At 37.8% G+C, this 22,170-nt stretch overlaps 2 protein-coding genes across 2 annotated transcripts; both read left to right on the top strand.

Moving 5' to 3' along the window:
- Nucleotides 1-272: 272 nt before the first annotated feature.
- Nucleotides 273-1,321, top strand: LOC125913552 (olfactory receptor 1B1). The gene has a single exon (XM_049618958.1). The coding sequence runs from the start codon at nt 288-290 to the stop codon at nt 1,260-1,262; it is 975 nt and encodes a 324-aa protein (XP_049474915.1). The 5' UTR covers nt 273-287; the 3' UTR covers nt 1,263-1,321.
- A 10,728-nt stretch (nt 1,322-12,049) lies between these two features.
- On the top strand, nt 12,050-13,034 carry LOC125912847 (olfactory receptor 1361-like). Its single transcript, XM_049618022.1, has one exon. It carries the CDS (start codon nt 12,050-12,052, stop codon nt 13,028-13,030), a length of 981 nt encoding a protein of 326 aa, XP_049473979.1. The 3' UTR covers nt 13,031-13,034.
- The last annotated feature ends 9,136 nt before the right edge of the window (nt 13,035-22,170 follow it).

The raw sequence follows: 22,170 nt of genomic DNA, 5'->3' as shown, positions 1-22,170 counted from the left end.
GAAGGTTTTATAACTGTTTGAGGGACTTTATCAGGGTTGCTGGTTTACAGAAAAGGAGCCACTAGAGTGGATGAAAAGGAAGCAATAATGGAGAAAATGCTGTAATAAATTAAGGAAGTGAAGTCATAGACCTAGTAGAAGGGCCATGGCGGTCAGTTGAATTTAAGTCTTTAAGGAGCTTGAATAACGTACATAAATCAATTAGAACTGTTATGACCCTCAGCCTACTACCTATGACTTGATTTTTGATACAAACTCTCTTTCAGGCAGGCTCATTGTCATTTATCATGGGCTGCACCCCTAATGCTTCACACTCTCCAGTCTTCTTGCTCCTTGGGTTCTCAAGAGCTAGAATCTCCCCAAATCTCCTTTTTCTCCTGTTCCTGGCTATTTACCTGGCCACCATAATGGGGAACGTGACTCTAGTGCTACTAATCTCCCGGGACTCCAGGCTCCACTCACCTATGTATTATCTGCTCCGTGGTCTCTCTGTGATTGACATGGGGCTGTCCACAGTCACCCTGCCCCAGTTGCTGGCCCATCTGGTGTCTAATTACCCAGCCATTCCTGCTGCCCGCTGCTTGGCCCAGTTCTTTTTCTTCTATGCATTTGGAGTTACGGATACACTTGTTATTTCTGTCATGGCTCTGGATCGCTATGTGGCCATCTGTGATCCCCTGCACTACCATTCAGTGATGAATCGTCGACTCTGTGCCCGCTTACTGGCCTTGAGCTGGATGGTGTCCATAGTGCACACCATGCTGCATGTAGGACTTCTCTTGCCTCTATACTGGGCTGGGGATGCCAAGGGCAACGTTAACCTTCCCCACTTCTTTTGTGACCACCGACCACTTCTGCGAGCCTCTTGCTCTGACATACATTCCAATGAGCTGGCCATATTTTTGGAGGGTGGCTTCCTCATGCTAGGTCCCTGTGCCCTTATTGTACTGTCCTATGTTCGCATTGGGGCCACCATCCTGCGTTTGCCTTCAGCTGCTGGTCGCCACCGTGCAGTCTCTACTTGTGGATCCCACCTCACCATGGTTGGCTTCCTCTATGGCACCATTATTTGGGTCTACTTCCAGCCTTCTTCCCAGAACTCTCAGGAACAAGACATGGTGGCTTCTGTGATGTACACTGCCATTACACCTTTGGCCAACCCTTTTGTGTACAGCCTCCGCAACAAGGATGTCAAGAGTGCACTTCACCGGCTTCTTGGATGGGGAAAAGTGATTAGCCTGCCTAAGAGCCATTTTGGTTAGCTGAGGAAAGAAGTGGGAAGATTTAAGCATGGCCAGTTTTGGAAAGATGAGGGACGGATGGCCTGGACAACTTATGGAACCCCAGATTCAGCTCTTGTTAATGTGGTGCTCTGACAGAGCTGTGAACATTCCACATTCATTCCACATGTGCTCAGGGCTTCCTCATCAGCATGCCTCAGGAACCCCTTCCTCAGACCATTTATCTTCAGTTATCAAAGTAGATATAAATGAGTCACTAGGGCTAGAATATGTAATCCCACAGTTTTGAAGAAATATGAGAATATACTATGAAATCTTAACTAAATCAGAGACAGTGAAGTTAATTATGACCATGTTTAACTTGGTGTGCTTGCTTGTGGGAAGTGTGTGTATCAGAAAGTTAGGGAAAGGGAACAATTTAGGCAAATAGGGATGGCAATTTTACATCTGTTCCATTCAGTGAGCACATATATGCCCAGAAGTGAGTGTGAAATGGGGGCCATGATTCTACCATTCCATATCTTAGTCTCAGTTTCCATGAGCCTGCCGTAGTGTGATCATCTTATCCTGATGTGTATGATTTCTATTTTTTATATTTTGAATTAATTTTATTTACATTTTCAAGTAAGATATAGAGAGAAAATGTAAAGTTTAATAGTTTTCTGAATAAAACAAAGAACAGCAAACTGTTTCCACAGTGAAGAAAACAAAATGGCTGTGCTTAGCCTGTTGGGAGGTGGACTTGACTTCTATTTTATTGGCTCCTATGAGATTTAGAATAATAATTAACAATATTTTGAACCCTTTTTTTATTGAAGTATAGTTGACACACAATGGTACATTAGTTTCAGGTGTACAACAATAGTAGTTTGATAACTCCATATGTCATGCTGTGCTCACCGAAAGTGTAGATCCCATCTGTCACCATACAATGCTGTTACAGTACCATGGACTACTTTTTAAATATAATTGAAATATAACGCTGTAAGTTTAAGGTGTATAATATGTTGATTTGATACATTTTTGTATGGTAATATTATTACAGTAGTCCTCCCCTTACCCTGAAGGGGATATGTTCCAAAACCCCCAGTGGATGCATAAAGCAGCAGAGAGTACTGAACTCTCTATATGCTATGTTTTTTCCTATATATACATAACTATGATAAAGTTTAATTTACAAATTAGGCAGAGTAAGAGATCAACCACATCGGTAATAAAATGGAACAATTATAACAATATGCTGTAACAGAAGTTACGTGAATGTGTTCTCTCTCAGAGTATCTTATTATATGGTGCTCACCCTTCTTGCAGTGGTGTGAGATGATAAAATGTTTATGTGATGAGATGAAGTGAGATCAATGACACAGGCAATGTGAAATAGCATTAGGCAGCTACTGACCTTCTGACAATATGTCACAAGGAGGATCATCTCCTTCTGGACTACGGTTGACTGTAATTAACCAAAACTGCAGAAAATGAAACCACAGATAAGGGTGGGGGGGGGGGAGGGACTGTGGCACCAGCCAAGTGTTAGCTACCACATCTATCATGTCGTGTAATTATTTCTTCTTGTGGTACGAAAAATGAAGATCTAGTCTCCTAGAAACTTTGAAGTTTGTAAATACAGTATTGTTGCCTATAATCACAATGCTGTGAAAAAAAAAAATCACAGTGCTGTGCATTACATCTCCAGGACTTATTTATCTACTAGTTGTGAGTTTGTATCCTTAAACAACATCCCCCCCCCCCAACTCACCCCACTCCTCAGTCTCTGGGCTACCGTTTTACTGTTTTTATGAGTTCAGTTATTTTAGGTTCTACATATAAAGTGAGATCATACAGTATTTCTCTTTCTCTGTCTGACTTATCTTAGCATAATACCATCAAGATCCATTCATGTGGTCACAAATAGAATTTCCTTCTTTCTTATGGTTGAATGATAAATGGAATATTACTCAGCCGTAAAAAAGAATGAAATCTAGGGGCACTTCGGTGGCTCAGTCGGTTGAGCCTCCGACTTTGGCTCAGGTCATGATCTCACAGCTTGTGAGTTTGAGCCCCGCGTGGGGCTCTGTGCTGACAGCTCAGAGCCTGGAGCCTGCTTCAGATTCTGTGTCTCCCTCTCTCTCTTCCCCTAACCCACTCGCATCCTGTCTCTGTTTCTCTCAAAAATAAATTAACATTAAAATAAAAAAAAATGAAATCTTGCCATTTGCAACGACGTGGATGGAGCTAGAAGGTATTATGCTAAGAGAAGTAAGTCAGTTAGATTTCACTCATATGTGGAATTTAAGAAACAAAACAGATGAACATAGGGGGCAAAAGAGAGGCAAGCCACAAAACAGACTTATCAGTACAGAACAAACAAATGGAGGGGAGGTGGACAGGGGGAAGGGTTAAATAGGTGATGTGTCACTTGTGACGAGCACTGGATATTGTATGTAAGTGATGAATCACTAAATTCTACAGTTGAAACTAATATTACACTATATGTTAACCACCTGGAATTTAATAAAAACTTGTCTGGAAGGCACCTAAGTTGTTTCCATAATCTTTTCTATTGTGAATAATGCTGCAATAAACATATCTTTTTGATATCCGTCTTTCATTTCCTTTGCATGTATACCCAGAAGTCGTATTCCTGGTTCATATGGTGGTTATATTTTTAATTTTTTGAGGAACCTCCATGCTGTTTTCTGTAGTGGTTGTACACATCTACATTTTCAGCATCAGTGCCTAAGGGTTCCCTTTTCTTCACAACTTGCCTTTTTGGTGACAGCTATTGTCACAGATGTGAGGGGATATTTCATCATAGTTTTGATTTGCATCTCACTGCTGATTAGTGAAGCAGAGTACTTTTTCACTATTTGATTGTCTTTTTGTACTATTTGTCCGTTTTGAAGAAATGACTATTCAAATCCCTTGCCACTTTCTTAGTTGAGTTATTTGTGGGTTTTATTTTTGCTGTTGAGTTATATGAGTTCCTTATATATTTTGGATATGAACCCCTTATCAGATATATGGTTTGCAAATATTCTTTCCTGTTCCCTAGGTTGTCTTTTCTTTGTCTCTTTTACTGTGCAGAAGCTTTTTAGTTTGATGTAGTCCCACTTGATTATGCTTTTGTTGTTTGTACTTTTGGTATCATATCCAGATATCATTGCCTAGACCAATGTGAAGGAAATTCTTCCCTGTTTTCTTCTAGAAGTTTTACATTGTCAGGCCTTATGTTTCTGTCTTTAGTCCATTTCAAGCTAATTTTTGTGTATGGTGTAAGATGGGGGTTCAATTTCATTTCTGTATATGTGGTTATCCACATATAGTTTCTCCAACACCATTTGTGGTGGAGATTATTCTTTCCCCACTGAGTATTCTTTTTAAAAATCCATTTATTTAAATTCAAGTTAGTTAACATACAGTGTAATATTGGTTTCAGGAGTAGAACCCAGTGATTCATCATTTACATAAAACACCCAGTGCTCATCCCAACAAGTGCCCTCCTAATGCCCATCACCCATCTAGCCCACTCCCCCTATCACACCCCCTCCAATAGATCTCAGTTTGTTCTCTATATTTAAGAGTGTCTTATGGTTTGCCTCCCTCTCTGTTTTTGTCTTGTTTTTCCTTCCCTTCCCCTATGTTCATCTGTTGTGTTTCTTAAATTCCGCATGAGTGATTTAATATGGTATTTGTCTTTTACTGATTTATTTCACTAACATATAATGTTTATCACAACAAGTGCCCTTCTTAATGCCCATCACCCATTTATCCCATTCCCCCCCCCCACCTCCTCTCAGTTTGTTCTCTATATAAGTCTCTTATGGTTTGCCTCCTTCTCTGTTTGTAACTTATTTTTCCTTCCTTTACCCTATGGTTTTCTGTTAATTTTCTCAAATTCCACATATGAATGAAAACATATATCTGTCTTTTTCTGACTGGCTTATTTCGCATAGAATAATACCCTCCAGTTCCAGTTCCATCCATGTTGTGGCAAATGGCAAGATTTAATTCTTTTTCATTGCTGAGTAGTATTGCATTGTGTGTGTGTGTGTGTGTGTGTGTGTGTGTGTATCACACACACACATACACACACACACACACACACACACACCACATCTTCTTTATCCATTCATCAGTTGATGGACATTTGGGCTTTTTCCATAATTTGACTGTTGTTGACAGTTTGCTATAAACATTGGGGAACATGTGCCCCTATTAATCCATTTCTTAACTGGATTATTTGTTTTTTGGGTGTTGAGTTTTATAAGTTTGTTATATATTTTAGATACTACCCTTCATTAGATATGTCATTCACAAATATCTTCTCCTATCCCAAAGATTGCCTTTTAGTTTTCTTGATTGTTCATTGTGTGAAAGCATTTTATCTTGATAAATTCCTAGTAATTCATGTTTGCTTTTGTTTTCCTTGCTTCCAGAGACATGTATAGTAGGAATTTGCTATGGCTGATGTCAAAGAGATTTCTGCCTGTGTTCTCCTCTAGGATTTTGATGGCTTCCTGTCTCACATTTAGGTCTTTCATCCATTTTCAATTTATTTTTTTGTATGGTGTAAAACAGTGGTCCAGTGTAATTTTTCTGTATGTTGCTGCTGAGTTTTCCGAACACCATTTGTTGAAGAGACTGTCGTTTTTCCGTTGGATATTTTTTCGTGGTTTGTCAAAGGTTTGTTGGCCATATAGTGGAAACCAATGAAAATGAAGACATGAGAGTCCAAAACCTTTGGGATGCAGCAAAAGTAGTCATAAGAGGGAAGTCGTTAGCAATACAGGTCTACATCAAAAAGCATGAAAAATCTCAAATACACAACCTACCCTTATACCTAAAGAAGCTAGAAAAAGAACAATAAATGAAGCCTAAAGCCAGCAGAAGAAGGAAAAAAATGAAGATTAGAGCTGAAATCAATGATATGGAAACAAATTACATAGAAACAACAGCAACAAAAAACAGTAGAAAGGCATCTGAGTGGCTCATTTGGTTAAGCATCCAGCTCTCGATTTCAGCTCAAGTCATGATCTCACCATCATGAGGTTGAGCTCTCATGCTCAGCATGGAGCCCGCTTGGGATTCTTTCTTTCTGCCCCATTCTCCCCCTCTCAAAATGAATAAAGCAAACATTTAAAAACAAACAAACTCAGTAGAAGAGATAAATGAAACTAGGAGTGGTTCTTTGAAAGAATTAATAAAATTGATAATCCCCTAGTCAGACTTATCAAAAGGACCCAAATAAATAAAATCACAAATGAGAGAAGTCACAGCCACACCACAGAAATACAAACAATTATAAAAGAATATTATGAAAAATTATATACCAACAAATTGGGTAATCTGGAAGAAATGTATAAATTCCTAGAAACATATAAACCAACAAAACTGAAACAGGAAGAAACAGAAAATTTGAACAGACCAATAGCCAACAAAAAAATTGAATCAGCAATCAAAAATTTCCCAAAAAACAGAAGTCCAGGGCCAGCTGGCTTCCCGGGGAAATTCTACCAAACATTTAAAGAAGAGTTAATATCTATTTTTCTCAAACTGTTCTAAAAAATATCCTGGTATTTTTAATGAAATATTTATAACTGACACAAATAACCATAACAGAATATTATAATTACCCAACTTTATTGTCAAGTCATTGCTGATGTTGTATCTTTTCTGCTTCTACCTGCTCCTCATTAGCTTTGAAATAAATCCCAGATGTCATATCATTTCATCCATATATATTTCAATACTAATCTCTAAAAGATAAGGACTTTTTTAAAGTTTATTTTTATTTCTTTTAAGAGAGAGAGAGAGCCAGTGGGGGATGGGCAGAGAGTGAGGGAGACAGAATCCCAAGCAGGCTCCGTGATGTCAGCACAGAGCTCAATGTGGGGCTCGAACTCACAAACTGTGAGATCATTACTTGAGCTGAAATCAAGAGTTGGTTGCTTAACCGATTGAGTCACCCAGGTGCCCCAGGATAAGGACTTAAACAAAAATCTCAATGTTATTATCATATCTGAAATGCAAATAATTCTTTTAATATTCGGAAATTCCTGGCCAGTATTGAAATTTCTCATTGTTTTTATAAATATAATAAAACACTTCTATAGTTTTTAAAATTAAGATCCAAGTAAGGTTTACATACTGTAATTGGTTATTTTGTCTTTTCAGTCTCTTTCTTCTCTCTCCCCCTTCACCTCCTTTTTTTCTTCCTCTTCTCTCCTCTCCTCTATCTCTAGCAATTTATTTGTGGAAGACATCATGTAATTTTCCTGTGGAATTCCCTACAGTCTGGTTTTGTGTGAGTTAATCAATGTATTGTAGTTTAACGTGTTCCTCTGCACTTTATATTTTCCATAAGTTGGAAGCTGGATGTAGAAGGTTTATCAGATTCATGTTTGGCTTTTGGCAAGGTGAGACTACTTCCTAGGTTGTATGGGAGATGGAATGTCTGCTTATGTCACTTTTTTGGTGAGATTAGCAGCTGTTGCTATTCAATGTCTAGATCTATTTATTAGAGCAGTAATTAAAACAGAGGTGTACGTGTATGGATGGGGTAAGAAATCAGGTATTGGGAGGAAAGAACAGTCTAAAATCCAGGACTGTCTGCTCAGAGTGAGATTAGTAGAAATGAAACACAGCCGATTGACAATGCCATCAGCCTGTATCCATTGCGGGAAGAAATCACTTCCCCAAAGTAAGAAGGGCCATTAGAAAGTCAAATAGATCCACTGCAAACAAAAATAAATGTATTACATTTTTTGAGGAAATTGATAATATTTTGATTGTTAAAATCTCTTTGTTTCCACTGAATTTTGATCATATTCATCAGTTAATAATTTGGTTTTCTAGCTTGTGACTGAGCTACTTTTGCAGGTTAATCATGGAAAGTACCAGTTTGTATCCAATTTACAGTCATTTCCACAATGTATAATCTGTGTCAATAAGCTATATGTCATTATTTTATAGCGAGACCAAGAATATCTCTAATTTGCATATACTCTCAGATTTTTCAGTGTGGTGCTCCACTTCTTACTGCTTCTTTTATATTCAAAGACTTGTTCAAATCAGGTATTTTGAAGATGATAGTTCTAAAATAAATAAGCAAAATGGGCAGATGACTTTCAGCAAAGAATGCAGTTGAGTGAGGGCAGGAAATGCAAAAGTCACTGGAGAGCAGAATGGAAACAGCAGGGGTCAGAGTCATCCCACTGGTATCTCATAAAGCCTTATGCCTTGTAGCTAATTCAGCTGAGTTAAGATGTTTGATTTAATAACACTCAATAACAGAAAGGATAGGTTAGGAGAGCTGTATTCTTGAAATGATGAAATGGGAGCCATTTTCCTCTTGGGGTTTTTTCTTGCTCAACTGTTGACATTATGCAAGAAAACCTGTGGTGTCCCCCAGGGAGTAGACCTTCCCTATAGACCCAATTGTTTTCAGAAGTTTTATGGTGAGATCCAGGTGTAAGGAAGCAGAAGAAGCACACTCTCCAGCCCCAGCTGATAATGGAAGGTAGATGGGCTCAGCTCATTATAATTAATATTTCATCTGAACACAGAGGTGCCTGGGGTTGGTAGAGTCCAGGGTGAGTGTGTATAAGTGACACTTCACTGGAATGAGCTACTATATAGAAAGGCTTTTATGGAAAATGATGGCAAGAGAATCCTTATTTCTGTAAGATTGTGGTGAAGAGGGAGCACAACTCTACCTAAACTTTCTATCTTGAGTGTATGGTGGCAGATACAGAGAAAAGGTGAGAATAAGGCTATATTCTGTCCTAACGGTAAATCAAAAGGAAAGAAGAAATAATAAATCATAACCCTCTTTTAGAAAATAGTGTGGTATTGGTACTAAGAATATCAAAGAATAGAATGAGGAAGTCATGGGATGGGAGAATTGTCAATTATAACATGAAAAAAATAGGATTTTGAGTGTAATTATGAAGGCTTAAATGGAGAATATAGTCATGCAGTCAGGGAGGGTATGGAAAGACATTCCACAGTTCCCAGGTGCATGAAATATGTGACAGAGCATCTAATTTATTTTATGATAATTTGGAAGATGCATTTTTGAGACAGAGAAAAGGAAATTCCAATTTATACATCTCAGATTCAAACTTTGTGATTCATCAACACAGGGGAACAGACTAGAAATAGAATTTAGACCAAGAAGGCATTTAATAGAGCAGATTCCTAATATTTAGATATGTATAAAACAGTGAATTATCTAATATCTCTTGGTTCTTTCATCAAAGAAGAAAGACAAGAATAAGCATGATTAAGGCCTGACACTCTAGCTCTGTTCCTTCTCCATGACTTTAGATATCCCCGAAGCACCAGGTGGGAACCTGAGATGCTTTTCTGTTTCATGCTGGGGATTCTTCCTTTTTTTCTCTCTCTGATTTCAGTTTAGTTTACTGTCTTGAGGTGTCAAATCTGTATATGAATATGTGTCCATAACTTCCTTACCTAAATGGACTACTCCAAACCATCAGCGTCTTTAATCCCTCAAAATTGTCTAAATAGGACCTACAGAGCTCTGACAAGACTAATGTTGACATTTGGGGAAATAGGAAATATACAGAAATGAGTCTTGAAGAAGTCAGCCAAGAGTACTACCACTGCTTATTACTCTTTTTGCATATAATTAGTTTAAAAATACTGTTTTGCTTTTCTTGGAAGAAAATGGACTCTATGTTATTACATTCTCTTCATAATGGATAAATCTATATCTTTGGCACTTTTTCCTTCTTGAAGTTCATTTTCTTTCATCCTTTCCCCATGAAGGAACTTATCCCATCTCTCTTCCTTCCCATCTCTTCTTGTTCACCTTCATCTATATCTTCATGTTAATGTCTCTGTGTCACCACTGCCTTGAATGGGTAATAGGATCACAGGAGGGTGTAGCTTGATCTATATCCACAGACATAGAGAAAGATACAGGAAGATATAAAGACTATCAGACACTGGAAAATGTAAGTCCTTGTTATCATTTAAGCTCCTGTTCCATGATCTTTTTTTAAAAAATATTTATTTATTTTCAAGAGAGCACAAGCTGGGGAGGGGCAAAAAGAGGGGGAGAGAGGATCCAAAGTGGTTTCTGCACTGACAGGCTGACAGCAGTGAGTCCGATGTGGGCTTGAACTCAGAAACCATGAGATCATGACCTGAGCTGGAGTTGGACGCTCAGCCAATTGAGCCACCTAAGTGCCCCTCCATAATCTTTAGAGTGAAGAAAATCACTAAGAGAAGTGTTTTGATTCTTTCTCTGAATATTGGGAATACTCTCCCTTAGTGAGGTGGGACACTGGACTCGTCAAAGAATAAATGCAACTATAGCTCATCATTTGGCTCTGCAATGAAAATTATTTATGTAGTTATACTAATGTAAATGTTGTCTACTAATTTATAGTTTTTACCTGGAATAAATAATTGTGGTTCCAACTCATAATTTATATGTTTTCAATTTTGACAATATATAGATCAAGATATAGCTTTCTAAATGTTGGGAGGGTCAGGGATGAGGAAGAGAAGTGGAGTCAGCAGTTGATGGAATAAAAAATATAGATTTTAAGTATACTGCTTGAAAGCAGAAAAGCAACAAATTTAAGAACTAAAATAATCATCAAAAAATTGGGGAAGGGAGGAGAGAAGAATGGGGATAATGGAAACAAGATAAACCATCTTGCATAGTAGAAAGCCAAAAGATAAATTGATAAAACTGGTACATAGATGCGTAAACAAGTAGTATTTTATTTAAAGGTGTAAATGTACGAACCACCAGATGTGATAAAACCTAACATGGAGCAAAGTTAGGGTCAGAGACTGATGCTTTTTATTGTATGTTCTTTTATACCTTGCGATTTTAAAACAATTTTTCTCACATTCATGAAGAAATATAGTATTTCATCAAAATATCCTTATCCATATAGTAGTCCCAAAATGTTAGCTCTTTGGTGTACCATGTACATCTGCCTATAGGGAAAACCTGAACTGGAAAGAAACACTCCCATCCACTGGCAGTTTACATTATTTATTGAAAATTAATCATTAATAAAAGCAACGATGTTATTAACCATTTCTACTCTCATCCCAGGTAAGTTAATTGACTTAATGGAAGAAGAACTCCCCTACAAAAGAACAATAGCTTCTGGACATACAAAGTTAGGACCAGATCTTCACTCCAGTGCCCCATCAGAGATGTAGAGACTCAGACATTTGCCTGGAGCCTTGACATAAGTTTCGTTTTCTTTCCAACTCTGACAATCAGCGAAATGTGGTGCTTGTGTCTAATAAAACTATACAGGGTTGAGTCAAGGTTTTGATTCCCAGCTCCTATAAGACCTTCAACAAAGTAGTTTCTTTGCTTTAGTTTTCTTGTCTGTAATATAAAAGTAGTTTGTACCATACGGGATTGTTGTGACAATTAAACGTATGATATTTAGTATGCTGTTTAGCACAGAGCGAACGCCAAAGAAATTTTGTGTTTAGTGATCCCTTGTTTGTTATACAGGGAATTTTGAAAATGCAAGAACCATGTGTGATTTATCCTGATGCCATTAATATATATCACATTGAGAGATTATAAAATAGTCAGTAAATGGACCTGGAATAAACTAAAGAGTGGGTGGGTACTCCAGTGGATAGATAGAAAGATAATGACAAGGGAAAGAAATGAAGGAAAAAACTCTTGGAAATTAGGGGCATGCGTGCAAGAAGTTTCCTAAAAGCTATCTCAGAGTAGATTTCAGCATTATTTGATACTAACACTTGCTCTTTGCAGGTGTTATAGATCATGTGTTATGGCCACTAGAAACAGGACAGAAGTAACTGAATTTTTCTTATTGGGCCTGTCCAGCTGGGCAGAGATGCAGCCAGTTATTTTTGGGATTGTCCTTGCCATGTACCTGGTGGCACTTATGGGCAATGTACTATTAGTAATTGTTGCCCTCTCAGACCCCAAGCTTCAGACTCCAATGTATTTCCTGCTCAGTCAGCTTTCCTTTATCGACATGTTTCTGACAACCATCACTGTTCCCCAGATGCTGGTGCACACACTGTCTGTGAATAGAATCATCTCCTTTAATTGCTGCATGATCCAGCTCTTCTGTTTTATGGCTGTGGGCAGCATGGAAGGCCACTTGCTGGCTGCCATGGCCTATGACCGCTATGTTGCCATCTGTGACCCATTAAGATACTCTGCCATCATCAGCCGTGGCCTCTGTCTGCGTATAACCTTGACCTCGTGGGTGGTTGTCAGCCTCAACAGCCTGCTTTATAGTGTGTTGGTCACCCGCTTAACCTTTTGTGGCAACCAGGTCACCCATTTCTTCTGTGACATCACACCCTTGTTAAAACTCTCCTGCACCCGACCAGTGGTCAATGAAATGCTAATATTTACTGAGGGCGTAGCTGTGGTGGTCAGCCCCTTCTTCATTTTAGGTTCCTATGCCCGCATTGCTGTTGCCATAGCTCGCACGCATTCAGTTGCTGCCCTGCGCAAAGCCCTGTCCACATGTAGCTCCCACATTCTGGTTGTGCTGCTCCTGTATGGCTCTGTGATCCACATGTATCTCCGGCCATCCTCCAGCTATGACTTGGACCAGGATCACCAAGTCGCCATGTTTTACACAGTAGTTACTCCTATGCTAAACCCACTGATCTACAGCCTGAGGAACCAGGAGGTTAAGGGAGCTCTGCGAAGGCTTTTCAGGAAACGCTGCATCTCAAGAAACTTCCAACCTGGTTCCCAGGTAAATGGGGGATGGCAGAACATCTCCTGAGCACAGAGTTAAGATTTAACTTGAAAATACCTCAAATATATGGATTACATTCCTAATAACTGGTATGGTTCACATTCCTGTGGAATAATCTTCCTTGTTGGCTCCCTCTTGTTTGGATCTGGTAGAAAGAAGTGAGTTTGTGAATAAATAGTTCTGGTCCCCATTGACTGACCTAGAATCTCATCATATTGGAACTGAACAGATGTTTTTAGATCTCAACATCTGAATCTCTCATCTTTCAGATCTAATATAGGGCATAGGGGATTACTAAACCAGATTATTACACATAGTAAGGCTTGCAGAATTTTGATCATTTTAGTGATGCTGTGGCATGTACTGTTTTCCAGAGAAAAGTCAAAGTGAGTTACAATACCATTATACAGGAGAGTGTTTTTGTATCTATCTATCTATCTATCTATCTATCATCTATCTATAATTCCAGTATAATTAATTTACAGTGTTGTATTAGTTTTAGGTGCACAATATAGTGATTCAACAATTTTACACATTACTCAGTGCTTGTCATGGTAAGTGTACTCTTAATCCCCTTCACCAATTTTACCCATCCTCCCTCCCATCTCCCCTCTGGTAACCACCAGCTTGTTCTTTATATTTAAGGGTCTTGTTTTGTTTGTCTCTTTTTCCTTTGTTCATTTGTTTTGTTTCTTATGAGTGAAATCATATGGTTTTGTCTTTCTCTGACTGACTTATTTCACTTAGCATTATACCCTCTAGATCCATCCACATTGTTGAACATGGCAAGGTTTCATTCTTTTTTATGGCTGAGTAATATTCCATGGTGTGTGTGTGTGTGTAGGTGTGTGTGTGTATCACATATTCTTTATCCATTCATCTACCAATGGGCACTTGGGTTGCTACCATATCTTGGCTATTATAAATAATGCTGCAATAAATGTAGGGGTGCATATGTGTGTGTGTATATATATATATATATATATATATATATATATATATTTGAATTCATGATTTTGTTTTCTTTGGGTAAATACTAAGTAGTGGACTTACTTGATCATATGGTAATTCTCTGTTTAATTGTTTGAGGAACCTACATAGTGTTTTTCACAGTGGCTACACCAGTTTGAATTCCCACCAACAGCACAAGCGTTCTTTTTCTCCATATCCTCACCAACACCTGTTATTTCTTGTGTTTTTTATTTTAGCCATTTTGACAAGTGTGAGGTGATATCTCATTGTGGATTTGATTTGCATTTTCCTAATGATAAGTGATGTTGAGCATCTTTTCATGTGTCTCTTGGCCATCTGTATGTCTTCTTTGGTGTGTCTGTTCATGTCTTCTGCCCCTTTTTAATTGGATTATTGGTGGGGTTTTTTGGTGTTGAGTTGCATAAGTTCTTTATATATTTAGGATATTAACCCCTTATAAGATATATCATTAGCAAATATCTTCTCCCATTCAGTAGGTTGTATTTTTGTGTTATTGCTTGTTTTCTTTGCTGTGCAAAAGCTTTCTATTGTAACGTAGTTTCAATAGTTAATTTTTGCTTTTGTTTCCCTTGCCTTCAGAGCCATATGTAGAAAAATGTTGCTATGGCCAATGTCAGAGAAATTACTGCCTGCATTCTCATCTAGGATCTTTGTGGTTTCAGGTCTCACATTTAGGTCTTTAATCCATTTTGAGTTTATTTTTATGTATGGTGCAAGAAAGTGGTCCAGTTTCATTCTTTTGCATGCTACTATCCAGTTTCCCAACACCGTTTCTTGAAGAGACTTTTTCCCATTGCATATTCTGCCTCCTTTGTCAAAGGTTAGTTAACCATATAATATTGGATTTATTTCTGGGCTCTTTATTCTGTTCCATTGATCTATGTCTACTTTTGTGCCAGTACTGTTTTGATTACTACATCTTTGTATTATATCTTGAAATCTGGGATTGTGATGTCTCCACTTTTGTTCTTCTTTCTCAGGATTGCTTTGGCTAGTCAGGGTCTTCAGTGGTTTCATACAAATTTTAGGATTATTTGTTCTAGTTCTTTGAAAAATGCTGTTGATATTTTTAGAGGGATTGCATTAAATCTATAGATTGCTTTTAGTAGCATGAACATTTTAGCAATATTTGTTCTCCCAGTCCATGAGCATGGAATATCTTTCCATTTATTTGTGTAATCTTCAATTTCTTTCATCAGTGTTTTATAGTTTTCAGAGTACAGGTGTTTCACCCAGGAGAGTGAGTTTTGAGTAGACCATGGAGTAGCCTAAACCTCTTTTATTTTTATTTATTTTTATTTTTAAAATATAATTTATTGTCAAATTGGTTTCCATACAACACCCAGTGCTCATCCCAACAAGTGCCCTCCTCCCTGACCATCACCCACTTTCCCCTCTCCTCAACCCCCTATCTACCCTTAGTTTGTTCTCAGTCCTCAAGAGTCTCTTATGGTTTGCCTCCCTCCCTCTCTGTAACTTTTTCCCCCCTTCCCCTCCCCCATGGTCTTCTGTTAAGTTTCTGAAGATCCACATATGAGTGAAAACATATGGTATCTGTCTTTCTCTGTATGACTTATTTCACTTAGCAAAATACCCTCCAGTTCCATCCACATTGCTGCAAATGGCCAGATTTCATTCTTTCTCATTGCCAAGTAGTATTCCATTGTATATATAAATCACATCTTCTTCATCTATTCATCATTGATGGACATTTAGGCTCTTTCCATAATTTGGATACTGTTGAAAGTGCTGCTAAACCTCTTTTAAAGCAGTAATAATTTTACAGTCTCGCATTATTTTCAACTCACAGTACTAATAAGAAGTTCAGTATTTATACTGACTGAATTATTCCATCTGAGTGTTCATGTCACTTCATAAAAGACAATCTAGGCCACTGGTAATAGAGACTGGGTGGGAGAGTCTTCATAGTGGCTCTAACACCAGAAGTAGGTGGTCTGATTTGGGACTAAAGGTAAGTGGAGCTGTTTAAACACACTGATAGACTTGATGTAATATTTCAGGGGAAAAAGAAGAATCAAGGATGGACTGTGGAAGTGGATGGAATCATTTTGCTAATTTCTAATATATGTGACAGTCTCTGTGGAGGTGAAAGTAATGCAGATTCGGTTGGGAGGGGGGCAAAATCACTAAGTCTGTATGGCCATGTTAATTTTGTAATCTCTACCCAAGTGGAGATATTTCATAGGCAGTTGAATATATAATTCTTGAGGCTCATGGAGACATCTTGTCTTGAGATAGAAATGTCACAACCAAATGTAGATCGTATTTCAAGCCATAGCACTGGATAGAATCACATAGTAAGAGAATATAGAAAAGAGAAGAGCCCTGAGATGGGTGCACACCTAAAGATTTAAAGGCCTGGGAGTGGAACTCAGGGGCGCCTGGGTGGCTCAGTCGGTTAAGCGTCCAACTTTGGCTCAGGTCATGATCTCACAGTTCGTGAGTTCAAGTCCTGTGTCAGGCTCTGTGCTGACAGCTGGCTTGGAGCCTGGAGCCTGCTTCAGATTCTGTGTCTCCCTCTCTCTCTGTCCCTCCCCTGGTTGCACTGTCTCTTTCTCTCTCTCTCCCTCTCTCTCTCTCTCAATAAATAAAAACATAAAAATTTAAAGGTCTGGGAGTAGAGGTAGGAAAGGAAACTGACAAGTGGCCATTAGTAGAAAGAAGGCAGGTAATTTAGTATGTAGTAATCCTAGGAAAGAGTATAGCCAGAATACAGGAGTCTCACTCACTCAAATGTAGTTAAGAGGTCATTAAAGAAAACATAATTGATTATTAGATTTGGCAAGATATAGATTACTGGAAACTTTGAAAATCAGAGTACTTAAGTGAAGTGTTAAGGGAAAAATTCTAATTACATTCCTTTTATGATAAAATTGCAACTGAGAGTGGAGGCTGTGATAATAGATACTTCTGAAGTATAGTTTTTTTGTTTTGTTTTGTTTTGTTTTGTTTTGTTTTGTTTTGAGAAGGTAGACAAAAAGTGGTGTGTAATTTGAGAAGGACATGAGTCAAGGGAGAATTTCTTCTTAATTTTTGTAAAGGATAAAGATATTAAGCTTGTTTGCTTGCTGATAGAAATGATCCAGTATGTAATTAAAAATTAATAATTCAAGAGAGAAAGTATTTAACTGCAAGAATAAAGGCCTCAAAAGAGGATTCATATCAAATCATAGGGGATGATTTTATCAAGGGGCTGAGCCACATTACCCCCTCTAACAAAAAGGAAGTCAACATACATGGGTTCAGATGTAGGTGGGCTGATGGATTTGATGGCAGGAAGATGTCATGTATTTGAAGAGACTTCAATAGAGAGTAGTGGGAGCAGGGTTGTTTTAGAGAATTGTAGAAAGAAGTGTGTGGAATATGCTAGAGTTTGGGAAAGTGAAGTTCTAGGAGATGTTATGGTAAGCCCCAACTCTGCCAATATTGGTGTTTTGTTCAGAAGCTTAATATTAAATCAGCATGATTGGGTGATGTTCTCCAACTATATTCAGGTCATCAAAACAAAATGTTGGGTTTACCTAGGGCTGGAATTTTGCCAGGTAGAGCAAAATGAGACAATAGAACTAAGGGTGTTTGCAAGAAGATGGTTACAGTTCTGGACCATAAAATATATTCTTGTTAAGGTGGGAAAGAAGAGCATGAATGAAGTGATGGATAATGAAAAACAATCTCAAGCAATGGTAATCTCAGCAGTGTCAGAGAATGGATGGAGTTGGAGATCTGAATTAAGTCAGGTGAAAGAGCTTGTAATAGCAAAGTCTAAGATATAACCATATGAGTGGGTGGCTGAGATGAGGTGAAGGAAAAGATTGCTGGAGCTAAACAGGGTAGGAATGGAGAATCCAAGTTGCTAGATAAACCATTTGTATGGATATTGGTATTTCCAAATGTGAGAATTAAATAGTGGTGGAGACAGAGAATCAGATGCTGAAGTCATCAAGGAGTGAGGAAGGAACACTAGAAAGATTTTTTATTTTACTTATTTTATTTTTTTAATAAGAATTTTATATATTTAAGGTGTACAACATGATGGTTTGGTACAGACATACATAGTGATGTGATTACTTCAGTCAAGCTAATTAACATATCGTCTCCTCACATAGTTACCATTTGTGTGTGTGTGCTAAGCGCACCTGGAATCCAATCTCTTAGCAAATTTTCAATAGGCAGTGCAATATTATTAACTATGTTGATCATGCTGTACGTTAGATCTCTAGACTTCATACTTATCCTACACAACTGCAACTTTGTATCTTTAAGCAGTATCTCCCCATTTCCCCCAACTCTCTGCCACTGGTAACTTCTGTTCTACTGTCTGCTTCTTAAGTATTTGATTCTTTTAGATTCTTTTAGATTAGGAGACATCATGCAGTTTTGTTTCCTTTCTATGTCTGGCTTATTTCACTTAGCATAAGGTCCTCCAAGTTCATCCATGTTGTTGCAAATGACTAGATATAATCTTTTAAACCTGAATAATATTCCGTTGTATATACATACCCAAATTTCTTTATCCATTCATCTGTTGACAGACGCATAGTTGGTTTCCATATCTTGACTATTGTCAATGATGCTGCAATGAACATGGGAGTGCAGATATCTCTTCTGGGCACTAGTTTCTTTCCTTTGTGTGTATACCTGGAAATGGAATTGCTGGATCATGTGGTAGGTCTATTTTTAAATTTTTGAGGAACTTTTCATACTGGGTTTTCCATAGCAGCTGTATCATTTTACATTCCCATCAACAGTGTAGAAGAGTTTCAGTTTCTCCTCATCCTTGCCAACACTTATTATTTCTTGTCTTTTTGATAATAGCCATTGCAGTGGGTGTGAGGTGATACCTTATTGTGGTTTGATTTGCATTTCCCTGATGATTAGTGATATTGAGCACTTTTTCATATACCTGTTAGTCACTTGTATGTCTTCTTTGGGAAAATGTCTATTGTGGTCCTTTGCTCATTTTAATAGGAATATATGGTTTCATTTGCTTTGTTTTTGCTATTGAATTGTATGAGTTCCTTATATACTTTGGATAGTAACCCCTTATCAAATATATGGTTTGCCATTGTCTTCTTCCATTCCATACATTGCCTTTTCATTTTGTTGGTTCTTTCTTTTGCTGTGCAGATACTTTTTAGTTCATGAAATCCTGTTTGTCACCTTTTGATTTTTTTGCCCATTCTTTTAATGACATATTGAAAAAAAAAAGGTTTCCAAGGGGCACCTGGGTGGCTCAGTTGGTTAAGTGTCTAACTTTGGCTCAGGTCATGATCTCGTGGTTTGTGAGTTTGAGCCCCACATCAGGCCCTGTGCTGACAGCTTAGAGCCTGGAGTCTGCTTCAGATTCTGTATCTTCCTCTCTGCCTCTCCCCTACTCATACTCTGTCTCTCTTTCTCTCTCTCAAAAATAAATAAACATTAAAATTTTTTTAAAAAAAGATTACCAAGATCAATGTCAAGAAGGTTTTTCTCTATGTTTTCCTCTAGGAGTTTTATGGTTTCATGTCTTACATTTCAAATCTTTAATCTATTTCAAGTTAATTTTTGTGACTGGTGTAATTTAGGGGTCAGGTTTCATTCTTTTGGATATGGATATCCAGGTTATCCAACATCATGCATTCAAAAGAGTATCCTTTTCTGAGAACAAACTGAGGGTTGTTGGGGGTGGGAGGGAGGGGAGGGTGGGTGATGGGTATTGAGGAGGGCACCTTTTGGGATGAGCACTGGGTGTTGTATGGAAACCAATTTGACAATAAATTTCATATATTAAAAAAACAAAACAAAACAAAACAAAAGACTATCCTTTTTCCTTTGTGTGTTCTTGGCGCCTTTGTCAAAGAGTAGTTGACTATATGTGCTTGGGCTTATTTCTGGGCTCTCTATTCTTTTCATTGGCCTATGTGTCTGTTTTTATGCTAGTACCATACTGTTTTTGATTACTGTAGCTTTGTAATACAGTTTAAAATTAGGAAATATGATGTCTACAGCTTTGTTCTTTATCAAGATTGCTTTGGCTATTTGGGGTCTTCTCTTGTTCCATAAGTATTTTAGAATGTTTTTCTGTGAAAAATGCCTTTGAAATTTTTATAGGGATTGTGTTGAATCTGAATATCCCCTTGGGTAGTATTGGTATTTTAGCAATATTAATTCTTCCAATCCATGCACGTGGTATATCTTTCTATTTATTTGTGTCTGCTTTAATTTATTTCATCAGCATTTTACCATTTGTAGTGTACATATCTTTCAACTCCTTGGTTAAATTTATTCCTAAATATTTTATTCTTTTTGATGCTGTTGCAAACGGGATTGTTTTCTTGATTTCCTTTTCAGATAGTTAAGTGTTGGTGTAAAGAAACACACACCTTTGGGAGATAAAGAGTACAGTATTTATAATTACACTGAAACAATAGAAGTAAGTAGCTCTTTTGTGCAAACATATTATCTTCCAGAAATTATTCTCCTTGAAGAGGTCAGCATGAAACAGAGTACAGAAACCCAAGAGAAATGCTAATGGGCTTTCTTGAAGATGGTGTAGGATAGTGTTTAAGGGGATGGATTCTGGAGCCAGATACTATGAATTAGAATCCCACTTTTGTCATTACTTGCTGTGTAATTATTTTCTCAGGCTGTTGATAACCAGTGTTGTAGCTGGACCTACCCCTGTGGTTCTTACTATAAATTGCAAGAGGCCTCAGTAATAAGCACCGGGAAACTTTGAAAAAAAAAAAAAGGTTTATTACTCACAGGTCCTGGAAAGCATACAGCATACCTAGGGGCACACAGCAGGTTCACAGGTAGAAAGGGAGTGTGAGAGAGCTTGGGCTTGGTGTTCTGTTTTTATTGAGGTAAAATGAGGGGCCTAGGGTTTCACAAGTTCACTTTGTGGGCAGATTTAAAACATAAGAGCAGGAGTTTAAAGTGTGGGATGAGAAAAAAACAAACAGCCCAAATAGTCAGTTAATTTAACTCAATCAAGATCTCTAAAACAAATGAGCATTCTGTGTGTGTGTGTGGGTGGGTGGGTGGATAGAAAGTGGCAGGGAGTGTGGCTGGCAATGTATTTATTTGAGATAGCCTTTAAAATGGATCCCTCCAAAATCAAAGTTAAGTCAGGCACTTGCATTACAGAAAGAAAAGCCAACTATAGGGCTTACACTAGAATGATCTTTCACAATGATTCAACTACCCTCTGCCTCAGTTACCCATCTGTAAAGAAGAGAGAAATTGTATCTATAATTTAGGGTTGTTGAAAGGATTTTATGAATAAAATATATGTAAAGCACTCATAATAACGACCAGCTCATGAGCACCATATGTGTGTATATCATCATCACCATCATCATCATCAACATCATCATCATCAATAGCATACAAGTGAAAAAAATAATGGGAGAAAAGAACAAACTGCTGGTGGTTAATGGTTTGGATATCTGTATGTACCTAAAGGCTATTGATGATCTGAGAGTAAGGCCAGGAATTAATCTGCCTTATTCTTTTTATTGACTGCACAGCAGTTCATGGTATGCGTGTAATGTATTGGTTGAAATTTCCTTCAAAGTACTGAAGAAGAGACATTCCCCAAACCTCAGTGGCTTATAACAATAGATATTTATTCCTTGGTCAAAAATTTGCAGGTTAGAAGAGGCAACCGTGCATCAGTCCTGGGTCAAGTTCAGGTCTGCTCTATGTGTTTCACATTCTGAGACTAAAGCTAAGGGGCTTTAGCTACATGAGATGAGCTTTTTATCTCATGGTGAATGCCAGAGCTCAAGAGGGCAAACCAAATGATCTAAATCCTTTCAAAGCTTTTTATTGGAAGCAGCATTTGCTATGCCTATTCATAAACTGCTAGCTAAAGCCAGCCCAAAGTCAATGGGATGGAGATGTGGATTCTGCCCCAGAAAAGCCATGACAAAGAAAGAAAAGGAAGGAAGAATTGTGAACAGATAATACTGTCTATCTAACTACCAAACAAAATGAACCAGAATTCCATTAGTATACATGAAGATTATTTCTAATTTTTCACTATCATAAACAAAAGTGTATTGAACATAAAATATATTTATTCACTATATATATCCATTATGTGAGATAAACTCCTAGAAGTGGAAGTGTATTATCTAAATACAAAATTTTTCCATAGCATTTCCCAG

This window comes from Panthera uncia, chromosome D4, assembly GCF_023721935.1.
Source record: "Panthera uncia isolate 11264 chromosome D4, Puncia_PCG_1.0, whole genome shotgun sequence".
Taxonomy (NCBI): Eukaryota; Metazoa; Chordata; class Mammalia; order Carnivora; family Felidae; genus Panthera; species Panthera uncia.
This window is presented reverse-complemented; position numbering and strand designations above follow the sequence as displayed.

What these genes read in the sequence shown, in the direction of transcription:
- LOC125913552 (XM_049618958.1), top strand. Translation starts at nt 288, where the DNA reads ATGGGCTGCACCCCTAATGCTTCACACTCTCCAGTCTTCTTGCTCCTT.
- LOC125912847 (XM_049618022.1), top strand. Translation starts at nt 12,050, where the DNA reads ATGGCCACTAGAAACAGGACAGAAGTAACTGAATTTTTCTTATTGGGC.